Source organism: Dermacentor andersoni, chromosome 7, assembly GCF_023375885.2.
Source record: "Dermacentor andersoni chromosome 7, qqDerAnde1_hic_scaffold, whole genome shotgun sequence".
In the NCBI taxonomy this organism is placed as follows: Eukaryota; Metazoa; Arthropoda; class Arachnida; order Ixodida; family Ixodidae; genus Dermacentor; species Dermacentor andersoni.
The window spans coordinates 172,780,356-172,793,244 of record NC_092820.1 but is presented as its reverse complement, the minus strand read 5'-3'; the positions used below and the strand labels follow the sequence as shown (position 1 = coordinate 172,793,244).

The window sequence follows — 12,889 nt, the reverse complement described above, 5'->3', positions numbered from 1 at the left end:
CTCGTGTTGCCGGACCGGCGGTGACCTCGGAGACGTGACAAAAAGCGAGGGGGGAGGGCCAACATCGACGACATAGGCGCTCTTTTGTCAGCCAGTTTCGCTTTCAAGGAAGGAGCCTTCTAAGCACATGAACAGCGCTATTCAAAATTTGACCGTTGGGATAGGTAGTATCGAGGACGGGCCCCAAAGTATACATTTGCTGTAGCCACCTAGTGTTGATAATTATAAAGTTAATTATCGTACATTCGCTAATTACGCACGTAATTGCGGAATTTGTTCCATGTCTAGAGGCTGTCAACCCGTACAGGCGAATGGTAAACATAACGTTACCATGATTTACATTTTTCTAATTTTAAATATTTGGAGTAGCTAAAAAAATACCCTGTATTTATTAATGCAACTGCAAACCACTTCTCCCGACCCCGCCCCCTCCCACCCCCTCCGCTCACGCAATGCGTTACTCGAGGCCTGTAAGGTACAACAACAACAACAACAACAACAACAACAATAATAATAACAATCCAATTAATCACTCATTTGCTTAACACGCCCAGGAACACCTCTATGGTCTGAGTGCTGGAGCACGCAGAATAATAGTTTACCAGTGAAGAAACCAAAAAAGGAAAACAGTGCCTAACGATAAGGCACTTAATTCGCAACAGTTAACTTGGTTTCAGCAACCGTGCATGCGTCTTTAGCGAGAACTTCTGCACGTAGCAGGCATTGAATTTCGCACGAGCCTGACGCTTGCCGAATATATATTTGCACAAAATGCATTTGACAGGTAGGTTTTTGTACAATATCTTAATCAATCACAACTAAACCGCCCATTGACGGAGCAAAGACCGCTTCGCAATAAAAAAAAGAGAAAGAAAAGAAGATCGACGTTGAAGATGGATCGATCCCTAGGCAGCGATGTTTCAGCTCTACGTTTGTATGTGTCCTCTTCCGGCCACGACATTATGCTGTGTGGCAGCTATCACAGCTGGAAATGTAGTGCAAGAAAATGCAATATTCACGAAACAGAAGCTGATGAAGTCAAGGGTTCGACGAAACTTTATCAGGTCAGGTAACACCATGATGAAGTTGCAGTCACTGACCAAGTCGAAGTGAAGAATGCAGAGACGCTTCGGGGTCCGCGCGGTTTCCTTAGTCTCATTAAGGCAGACACGAGCAGTTTGTCGTGTCTGCACAAAGACATGGCGTAGTGAGCGGGAGTAGATAGCAGGTAGGTTTCAATCTGTCCTGTTAGTTTCTTCCATCGTTAGGATCAATAAAGATTCCACCAGAAACCGGGTCATCATATTCGTTTACTTGGCTACGATGCCAGCGTTATCCCAATAGAGTCGGTGAACGTGATCATCGACGTGCTCGGCACGGGCGTTTGAAGCTTTCTTGTTCTTGATGACGTCCGTTTCACGCTCCTTCATTCTTCCGGGATAACACTTGCTGCCAAGCTGGTCTTTTAGATTCACAAGCTGGTTTCTTAGTTTGCTGGACGGCATGCACGCGATTCGAAGATCGTATCTTGAGAAGACACCCCTCGGAACCTCGCTGACACCAAGCACGTACGGAACGCTAGCGCGTCTTGGCACAAAAACGACAAACGGCTCTCGTGACCAAAATAAAACCCGTATCGAAACGACTCTGTGTTTATCACCTTGACTCAACTGGCCAGCGACAGCAACTTCTTCAGAAGTTGATGAATGATATACGCACACACACACAGGATGTCCGACACACGAGATGAATAAGGCATGGCGAGGCTAGATTACTTATTGTGGAAAAAAAAAAAAAAAAGCAGGTGTCTTGCACGGTCACTCCACGCTCTTAGCATTTTTTGCGTTAGCTTATTATTATTTTTCATCGCGTCATGTTGGAATTCTCTATTCGGCTGGACGAAAGACAGTGACCCGAGTTTGTATCTATGGCGGATTCTACGCCGCACGAGTTACGCGGGCGCTGAAAAATATATCAGAGGGAGGGTAACGTGGACACGCAAACTGCGCACACATTGCTGGTCTATCGTCACCGACTAAGTTTCCTCTGGCACTGTACGAGCTGCGTACACTCTTTATATATGGAACAAACACGCTATAGGATTTTGTTTGGAACGGCATGACGAAAGGCACGGAACTGGCGTTACAGCAAACTTCCCCAGGCGTCACCGACAGACACGTCACGAACTGCATACCTTCTAAATAGCCCGTGCTTTCCTTCGCTTGGTTCTATAATAGTTCGTGCAGCTGTGCTCAAGGCCATTGACAGACGTGACGAATGGAAACAAAAGACACATACACGGTGCGGCACAAATCTCCGGTAAACGTGTTGTAAACTGGACAACACAACCGTACTTCAGCTGTCCATTAGAACGCGACGCGAGGTGCAAAAAAAACGGAGCGGCTATTTCGAAGGCGTCCTTATCATTAAACGAGAAATTCTTAACAAGGAGCCGTTGCTTAATCACTACTGGAAAGCGGTTAAGGGGAATGTCTCTCCCGATACTTTAGGCAAGCTCGTTAACGTCACGAAATTGCGGTGGCGCTGCCGTCACAGTCAGTGTTGCTGTTATTGATGATGATGATGATGATGATGCTTTGCAGCTTCACTCTCTTCAATGGGCAGGAATGCCAAGTGCACGCCCCAGCCATTACGAAAGAGAGAAACCCTAAATATACAGGTCATAAAACATACATGACCCACCAGTACAGGGGGGACGGAAACGCACGAGGGGTCACAGTGGTGTACATAACTATCAACACTTGAGTATATTGCAGTGGAGCGCCATATAGTGTAGAGTTATTGTATATGATATTCTCATTCCGCGCGGCACAAGTATGACACACTCCACTGGAGCAAATTTTCTCCGCTGGCAATAAAGGATAAGTTAATTACTTTGCCGAAATTGCTACTCGAAGCGGCGAACAGCGAACAAGTGTCAGCGCAGTCGTCTGCTATATTACAGCCTATAGTTGTGCACAGCTTGAAACAACCTTTGAAAGGGCAAACTTTGCAATCTCACTCGATCTCTGCAGAGCGCTGCTAAGGACGTCGAATTTGAGCTCACGTTCTTGTCCAGACAGAATCGTCTGCTTCACCGAGGCGCGGCATCATAGAGTTTTATAGCATCAATCGTGCGTCGTCTGCTACTCACACATGCAGCGCAACGCACTTGACGCTGATATCGCGTGCACGTTACCCTACAGAGACCCAGTCCGCCAAACAATAAAGCCTACTACTCCACAGCCACTTGACACAATTTCGCCTGCGGCCCTTCCGGTCTCTGCTTCCTCCTCCACTTTTCAGCGACTTTCGCTTTCTCTCGCCTCGTCGTGCGCTCATGCGTGCACCCGCCTAGCCGTCACTTTCACAAGATCCGCTCTTTGAAAGCAGGCATGCGTGCTGCGTGTGCAGAGCCGAAAAGTGCGGTATATCGCATGTGCGCGCATATGTGCTGCAGAAATATCTTTGTAACGCACCACCATCTTCAGCGGCGTATGAGGAAGACGCTTCCCAATGCTTGCACAACGAATACAACTGCGCGACTCGTCTGGCTTGCGCTTCGAGAGAAAAAAAAAAAGGCGCTAGCTTGCTATGACGAAGCGCGGCATTCCACGGAAGCACATATGACGATTTAGTGGTCGCTATAAATAAGGACATGTCAAACGTAGCAGGCCTCGGTCTACGTGAACACCTGCCTTCGCGTTTCAGGCATGCCTGCGGAGACCTTCGCTCAGGCCACAGTGGTCACGAATATGCGCAACACGCAACGTAGGAAAGCTGTCATAAAATGGTTCGCCGCCATCGCGAACGAAATGTAGGCACGGTCGAGCAAGCATGTATATAAAGACCACGTATAACATTACTGGGGGCTAATCAACACCACGGTCGGCTACAGGCTGGAAAGAAGGTAACTAGGACAGGTTCGCCTAGTTGAGACATTGGCGTTATTTTTCGCAGCTAAAATTGGCTTGTTGAGAGACTGCGTTAAAGTTTGCTATCTCTTATTAATTTTTTTTCCCAAAGTAGTGTACGTGTCCCGGCCTTTTATCCAAGTAACATTAATTCCGGCGCTTGTCTTGCACGCGCCCTTGAATTATCGTATATCGTATTCACACGTATACCCTTACCGGGCACTGCAATCCGCAGTATTTTAAAGCATTTACCCTTGATTAGGCGATTTCTCTTTTAATGCCGATATTTATCACCCCTTTCTAAGATCGACATAACTCACGATCAAGTCAATGGGGCGAAAGGCGTGGCAAATGTTTTACGAACGGTGCTCAAGCGGCAACAAAAGACTGTGCCAAATATAACTGCGACGAACTCTGTAGGCAATGCACTTGCAAAGCTACCTGGTAAGAAAAATAATGCAACGCATTTTGCAGATGGCAAAATCTCCCTATCGGCGGCGCTAACATTTAAAGCGACACCGTTGGTTCTGAATCTGCCCCAGTGTCACCTCACCTACAAAACGAAAGCGCCTCGTCGCCATCGAGTTAGTCATGCCCGTAATAATTAGAGGACAACGTGCCTCTCTCCAGTCAACCGTTGACTCGGACACCATGTGACAGCGGCCTACAAAAATAGGACGGCAGCTCAGGCGAGGCGCGAATTCTTTTTTTGGCACGTCCACCTCGGCAAGGCGTGTCCATGGTCGCACTGCAGTACCCACCAAAAGTAGCTCGTGAACGTTGGTAGCCCGCGTTTGCGTAAATTATGTCGGACACCAGTACAAGGCAACGTAACGCATCCTGCAGCGCGCGATTAGGTCGTGTCATTACGGTCACGTCAACTTTCCGGAGGAAACAGAGAGAATAAAAAAAGAGTGCTGCCGCAACGGAGACAGCGGGACTCACTCGGTAGACAGCTAGGCGCCTCCCTTTCCTGCTCTGGTATTCGTAGGGCATCCTGTATCACGATGCCGCGGCACGGTCTCGGCGTCAGCACATCGCGCACCATCCAAGACGCCGCGCGGGGCTCGACCGAGTCTCACCACTGGCATGCGGCGGAGCCAACCTTCAGACGCTACGACGACGCCAGCGATCGCCGCCGGTGAAAAGGGGCTCATCGCGAAACTCGCGTTTTCGCCGCCAGGCGCCGTTAACAATGTGCGCCGAAACCTGTCGCAACGAGCGCTGCTTGACACGTCGCAAACAGACCAGTTGATGTCGATGCGCGGTACTCTCATTAATCCTAACAGAATAGTACAAGTTACCAATTATTGTACGAAACTTTATGCAAATTACCTTGAATAGTATTAGAGTGTACGTGAGAAACTCTATGAGAGTGTACCATACGAAACTCTATGAAGTGTACTAGACTATGGTCGAGTGGGCCGAACGGCGCTCTCTCGCCAAGGCGCCGCGAGCGTGTGGCGAAATCTTGCGAAGGCGCTGCGAGCGAACTGGATTTTGAGGGGCTTTAACTGGATTGGGGCGGAGACGCGCTTCGCGACATATTCAACGTAATTTCGCTTCGGGCGCTAAGACCGATTGAACGCGTACGCTCCTATAATGGTGCTTCATTTCAACTGCCAATTTATATTGCCACCTTTTTGCTACGTATAAATATTTGAGGCATGGGTTATACAACATGACGTCTTCATTTTTTCTGTCGTTGTCAAGTGCGTCGTCTGCTAGCGAGCGCGCGTTCGTTGCGCGGACGCTGGCGGACGCCCAGTTTCTCTCGAAAAAAACCTGTGCAGTAAAATTAGAGAGTTTTAGAATAGGGGCCCCAAACGTTTTGGGGCCCCAAAGAAATAGCGTCGAAGCCACTGCGCATGCGCGAGACGCAAACTGCGTTTGGGTTTTGGGTTGGGAACGCTATTTCACCGATTTAGCGGGAGCTCAAATAGCGTTCCCAAAAGCTTTGCGTCAACAAACATGGCGGCACCCATCGAAGCGACGGCTCTAACCTAGCACCAAACTGGGTTCGATTCGCGGTAATGCGTGAAGTTCGCAAGCTAGGAGAAGTGACTGGAGTTATCGCTTTCTCTCAACTAGCGTGTGTTATGAAGATTGATTCATTAGACACCGCTGATTCCGAATTCGAGTGTGGATTTCCGTGGCGGATTTTATGGCTCGTAGGCCTAACACGGCTAAGCTTGGCTGGTGAAGGCAAGTAAAATTGGTTTTGTTGCTCCAAACTAAGCACAACTAATTGTTTGCTGCTTGAAGAATAACCTCTAAATTGTAATTAAACGCGAATACACGCAAGTCAAGATTACTATTCATATCATAAGATCGTATATTTTATTTAATTATTTTTAATCGTTTTTCTTAGACGCCATAGTGGCGCTGTCAGCGGAAGACGCTATCTGCAAACGCAAAGCCCTATTCTAAACTCTTCACTCCTGCGTGCCCCAACGCTAACACCCGCAAAGCTCTTTGGGGCCCCAAAATATTGGGGCCCCTATTCTAAAACTCTCCATTTTTTACGGTTTTACTTGCTTTGGTGCGCCACCGACTCTTGTCGGCTGGCATCAATTGTAGTTTTAGCCAGGTAAACCGCTCTTTTTAACGCAGTTTTCAAGAAGTAACGTTATTTTTGCCACAGAAGTCGCCTATCTGCACCATGAAGCTACCTAAGAAAATTTTATTGATATCGTGTCATTTTACGCGCGCTTCTTGTTGGTGGAATACTGAGCAGGGACAATGATAAAAGAAAACAGTATTATAGTGAAATAAACCAGGTTTATTAACTCCGTGGCGTGAAGAGATCCAAATGACCAATGCATCTAATGCATTTTAGGTAAATCTAAGGGTACATAGACATATATATCCACGACATGTATCTAAGTGAACAATTACCAAATATTCTAACTGCACTGATTGAAAAAGTGAGAACTCCTGGCCGGAATAAGCGTGTTTCTTTCAAAAGCTGCACAATCCGTACGTGAACCAATCGACTTTCCGAGAAAAGGAATCAAGGCAATTATTGGACGTTAATATGAATAACAGTGTTAGGGGCAAGATATTGCCTATGTACTCAGACTGAATCGGGGAGACCAGGATGTCTTTACCAAAGTAATCTCCGTGGCTTGTCTGGCGATCTCTTTCAACATTCCAGCAGGCGAAATGAAGTAGAAATTAGTCTAATCGAATGGTATTTACCATTCAGATTGTATTCGACTTCAGAATTCACTATAAAAATTATTGCATACCCGTTTCTGTTCGAATGTAACGCATAACAGCACTTTTGAAGTCTCGAAGGTGAGGGGCCGATGCAAGTGAGGACTCTTATTCCGATTGATTGTGCTGCTGGAGAGTCGTGGCTGTTGCGCAGAGGCGCACCAGTTCTTGGGACAATTAACGCACGGGTGCTAATGGGCTCTGCTGAACAAGTTCCTAGCTGTCATCCAATATAAACGCCCCGTTTTGGGGCAGCCTGTAGATCTGCTAACTTGACTCAGGCAAGGAAAACAGTTTTCTTAAAAATTTTTTGACAGTCACAACCATCTCTGCAAGACTGCAACCCATTAAAACTGGGTGCCCAACGTGGTACCACACCTTAAATGCTTCGTTATTGTCCTTATGATAGTGCACTGGATAACTGAAAGCAGCCGTTTATATTCCAGAAGACTAGTTGAGCGGACGTACAATCGGGAACGGCATTACATTTAGGTATGATGCATAAGATTAGCGTAACACGTTTTTCTCAGAAATCAGACTCGAGAATAATTTCTTTCGCTTACACCGCTAGCAAAAAGCCAAAGGACGCAGCTGCCTTCTTTTTTTCTCGTTTTTTTTTTTAAATTATACAAATTCTAGCGTTTTACGTCTGGCGATATGCTTATGAGGCACCCTGTTCAGTTCTCACCACCTGGGGTTCTTTAACGTGCACCTAAACAGAAATACACGAGTGTTTTTCCATTTCGCTGCCATCGAATTCCGCGATCTGGTTTGAACCCATGAACTCGAGTTTAGCAGCGCAACGCCATATCCACTATGCAGCCACTAATTAATCTACCGCGCCGCCTTTCGATTTTTTTTTTTTTTTTGGCGAAGCTGTTAAGGGCTACTTTCCCCACTATCGTGTGTGCGGTAGAAAAATATCCCGAAGATAGTGCAATGCAGGGTCAACCCGCGACAGAGATGCAGTTCGCCATTTAGGGGCCCACATACACAGCTTCGCTGGTCATTCTCACAGAGTGGAAAGGCACCGAGTTTTGTTGTTGTTGTTAAGAATGGACTGGACAAAAAACGTTACACAGCTTGCGGGCCAAAGATTAGCGTATACAATCGCTACCTAAAACTCTTTTCGGCGCCCAAGTGGCGCCCGCAATAAAAGAACTCGTGCTGATTACTCTGCGGCATTCTGTGACGCGAGGAAGGCGGAAGCACGAATGGAATGTTGCAATGCAGTTTTTCTTTTTCTATAAGAATACTTCCCGTAGATGTGAGTACAAGGCGCCGCCGGATGGGGCCGATATGTTTTATTTGTTCGAAGCGGCAAGCAGGAAGCTTACATATGTTTTTTTTTTTTTTCGTCTGCGTGACGCAAGACCTATTGATGAAAAAATCTACGCGCAAAAATAGACACGAGAGATACATACTGCTTGAAGAACAAGAAAAATATCTGTTTTCCAAAGGAAACCGTACAATAACAGAATGAAAACCAACACTGCGGCCGCAATGCACGCACAGTCACCGAGCGACATTAAAAATAAATAAGACGAAATAAAAAAGAGAAACATCGACGTCTATTCCTAAGGCATAAATACATGTCATACCCAATTATAAACATCATTTGAGCGGTCTGATCATAAACAGCAGCGCGCGAAGCGGTACGAACGACTCCGCCGAGCAGAATCGCCAGCAGTTTCCAACGGCGCGACCTTGATGCGGCCCAATCCACTTCGATCGCAGCGCCGCCACAGTATTTTTCGTCGTCGCGCGCCTCACTGCAAAGCGTGCGCCGCCCCAGCCGCTCGCTCCACTCAACCGCATTCTAGTACTCTGAATAGTTATGAAAATGGGCGCGCGGCGCGGCGTTGGTATGGTGTAGCGTTGTTTATGCGTTTTTCGTGCGAACCCGTGACCGTGTTTTTTGGGGCGGGATTTCAAACGGGTCTGTGTGAACGTGTCGTAACGTCCACTCATTAAGATGCTTGTCGAATGAGCAACGCAGTGCACATCCCTCGTTATTTATGCAAACCTCTAATTTTCTGTCGGAAAATAGCACTTTAATTGGCGCAGACTTGTACACATGAAAACGCATAGAAACGTCGAGATACATTTCCGGCTGCTCGCGTTCGGTTGCAGTTGATGAGAATCGCTGCAAAGTTTATAGAGAAATTCAAAATAATTCATTGCAGGACATCAGGAGCACTGAACATCAGCTAAAAAAAAAAAAAAATTATGGGGTTTTACGTGCCAAAACCACTTTGATTATGAGGCGCGCCGTAGTGGGGGACTCCGGAAATTTCGACCACCTGGGGTTCTTTAACGTGCACCTAAATCTAAGTACACGGGTGTTTTCGCATTTCGCCCCCATCGAAATGCGGCCGCCGTGGCCGGAATTCGATACTGCGACCTCGTGCTCAGCAGCCCGACACCATAGCCACTGAGCAACCACGGCGGGTTGAACATCAGTTCAAGTTGATCACATCGTTCGGCTGAGCCAAGTACGTGCATTACAGGAAGCGAGCCTTCACGGGACTTCAAAAACCACGACAAATCGCATTCCCCAATAAACATTAATAGCATAGCTCACAATACCACCTTACGGTGACACTGACTGACATTAAAAAGGCAACTGGAACGCTCTCGTCAACCGGCACGACATCAACAAGTTGTGCGAAGTAACGGATGTTCCACTGACGTTGGTTCTACTCACTGAATCCTCTACCCGACAATAAAACCTGTCGACCACAGATAAGAACATGCCAAGTGAGGAAAATGTTAGTGTACTTACCCGCAAATACTCGGGCATCCTTCCGAAGAGCGACTCGGAGCGAGTGTTTCTGTCGACTACGAGATCTTTCCGTGCCGCAGCGTACAACCCATTCACAGCGCGTAGTTAGCGCGGCGCGCTTGCGTACGACGACACAAAACAACATGCTCCGCTGACTCGGCGCGATGCACGGAAGCAGCGATGCGTTTGCTTAGAAGAACTTGCCCGCTTACGGTGACCACACTTACATCACAGAACGCCTACCTTACATCTACACAGCTCGCAGGCTCGCACAACATGCAGCTCTGATGCAGCCGGCCTGACAGCTGTTGCTCTCTCTCAAGGTTGACGGATGGCGGAGCGGTAAACAAACCGCTTGCGGCGCCACGAAACAATCGAAGCTTCCAGCGACACAAAGGCGTCGTAAATAACCACATGAATGCAGCCTGCACGGGAACTTCTGCGCGACGAAGAAATTTTAACTGTATAGCTGCTGTTCCAAGTCATTCTGTACATAGCGTATGCAGCCCTGGTATCGTGAACAAAGTCATACAGCTAATTTTAACATGATCTTACACAAAACTAGCCAAATGTAATCAGATGCATAAAGCTAATTTGTTCCTAATTGACTGATGGAATTGGCCAAACTTCCTGATGCTCATAAAGGGCATTTTGTTCTTATGTCTTCCATATTGACCAGGACGAGACGCTGGCTTGTTCTCGACGTATTCCGTATGTGTACTTCTCCACATGGCTAATCGTGTAGACTTGAAGGAGCACATCAAGTCTACAAACGGTCGCAGACTTAATTCTAGTATTGGAACAACGCCTTCGTTGTTTTCTGCATCAGGAACATGCACAGCCACGGTCCAAGAATCTTGGCTACTGAAGACGGTCTCCAGCCCAGTCGGTTTAATGCTGTCTGAAGAGGGCGGTACTGGATGTCAGAACAAGTACAGGAAGTGTTCAGTATTTCTTTTTTCGGTCCCGTAGGAGTCACACGTAGGTGTGTCAGCCATTCCTACATAGAATGAGTACGCTTTCTGAATGCAACCCTGATACAGAGGCAGCATAATGCTGCATTGAAATGGGAAATTCGTGATGGCAGTTCCAGCTTGAAAGACAGACCACGTTTATGTATACGGGACACTCCGGGGAACTTTGGGACGACCAATAAGTATGCGCAATAGCATACACACAACATTGCATAAGGTTTCCAACTCTGCGACGACCAATAAGTATGCGCAATAGCATACACACAACATTGCATAAGGTTTCCAGCTTCAATGTCAAATTTTGTGGCAACATCAAGTCAAGGCCAGTTAGTTAACTGCTAGTGAAAAATTGAATCGCATATTAAAATGAAACTGCCCCGAACTTTATATGAAAAGCAAAGTCGGTTTACAATCAAAGAATAGTAGAACTATGAATAGTTCATTTTATAAGCTGAATCCTACATGACAGTAGTTGGATGCAGTACGACATTTTCACTCGCATTACCTACGCAATTAGACACCCAAACGTGCGAGTTCACACAAACTGTTTTGTGGTTCAGCTTCATGGCACTGATCTTCATATTACACCATTGACAGTGGTGATGCCTAAGCACATAAAATGGCAACTGAGGTTTTCTTTTGAGTCAATAGCTGTGTGGTCCTATTTTAGATAAAGATCCAAGCATTTCAGTAGTGTGAAGCTAGTACGGTTAAACCTCTGTATAACTAAGTCAATAAAATTTGTTTCGTCGTGTTGAAATTTTGTTGTATTGAGATTCGACCTTTTACGCAAATAAGTACAGTCACCTATATATGTTTGTTACATGGAAGGGGCCCCAACATTTTCCGAATTATCAGGCAACCGAAAAAAAAGCAAATCTGAATGAGAAAAGATTCATTCTGATGAATTTGAGAGTCGGCAACGAAAGATACGGTTTCATGCCGTGTAGGTGATATTTTCAAATTGGCGGTACAAAGCGAAGTCATGAAGCCACGTCTTCGCGTCAACTCCACCCCACCGACTGATAGTGTCACCCGCACTGAGACAACGCTATCATGAAAAATAATGCCGGCAGCAGAGAGCGGAATGCTTGCTCTGCCTCTCGTTTCAATGTGTTTCGGAAACTCGATTTTATGCAATCTACAACACTAAACATGCGGAAAGGCAGCATGCAGGATGTCCCACTCGACACGCTTGACACTCAATCTCGACATGCTCACTCTTAGCACATGGAGCAGATTAACTCTAAAACAGGGCGTGCAGGCTGCTGACAGCTATGCACCACCACGGCTTCACTAGAAAAGGAGATGCACGCTGACCCATACCCCTTCCCCTCAACTGGCATGCGCATGATTGCGTTACCGCGAGCTCGCACGCCCCCTTCCCTGCCTTTCCCCTTGCTCCCGTGGGCAGAAGGCGCTTATCAAGCTATCCTTCTCAGCTCACCTTCACACACTTTCACTCGCAACCAAAGCGTACAGCACGTGGGGCACGATATGACCTTATTGATAACACAAACTTTATACGAAACATTACGCTGCTTCGTTTCAGCGGTCGCTCTTGGTCGTGCAACGCGCGATTTGAGAGGTGCATTCGCAGGCAGCCACATGCAATTCTATTTGACCATCTTTGTCCGTGGAAGTTGCCATTTATTGTCTCCGTATTCCTTTGTGGCAGCAGTGAAATTTTGTTATATTGAAATCATGCATAAACAGTTATATTGGGGTTTTAAATGGATGATGTTGTATGGACAAGAAGTTACACTAAGTTAAATACATCTGTTATATCGAGAATTTCTTATACTGAAGTTCATTATATTGATGTTTAACTGTATTTGTGCAAGTTGTACAAGCATACATTATACTTTTCATTTTCCACAGGTCAGAATCAAGCCACGGATAATATGCAGGACCAAGAAGCAGATGAAAACATTTACGTGAATGTGTGATTACACATTATCAAAAACTATACCTCCTATAAAAATAGCAGAAAGCAT

The 12,889-nt window shown here is 46.4% G+C and overlaps 1 protein-coding gene and 1 long non-coding RNA gene across 3 annotated transcripts in view; one reads left to right on the top strand and one right to left on the bottom strand.

Moving 5' to 3' along the window:
• The window catches only part of LOC126533015 (calpain-B-like), a 172,802-nt gene extending 167,760 nt beyond the window's left edge, over window positions 1–5,042 (bottom strand). The window contains exon 1 of the mRNA XM_055071692.1: window positions 4,860–5,042. Within this exon, the coding sequence (XP_054927667.1) occupies window positions 4,860–4,910 (51 nt within the window). The 5' untranslated portion in view covers window positions 4,911–5,042. The remainder of the gene's footprint in view (window positions 1–4,859) is intronic.
• Window positions 2,897–12,888, top strand: LOC129385274 (uncharacterized). Of its 2 annotated transcripts, none has more exons than XR_008612846.2 (3): window positions 2,897–3,910; window positions 10,748–10,903; window positions 12,774–12,888. It is a non-coding gene; the product is annotated as an uncharacterized lncRNA (long non-coding RNA). The 2 variants fall into 2 exon arrangements; XR_008612847.2 differs by having other exon boundaries at window positions 2,910–3,910; window positions 10,748–10,850.
• Window position 12,889: the final 1 nt, after the last annotated feature.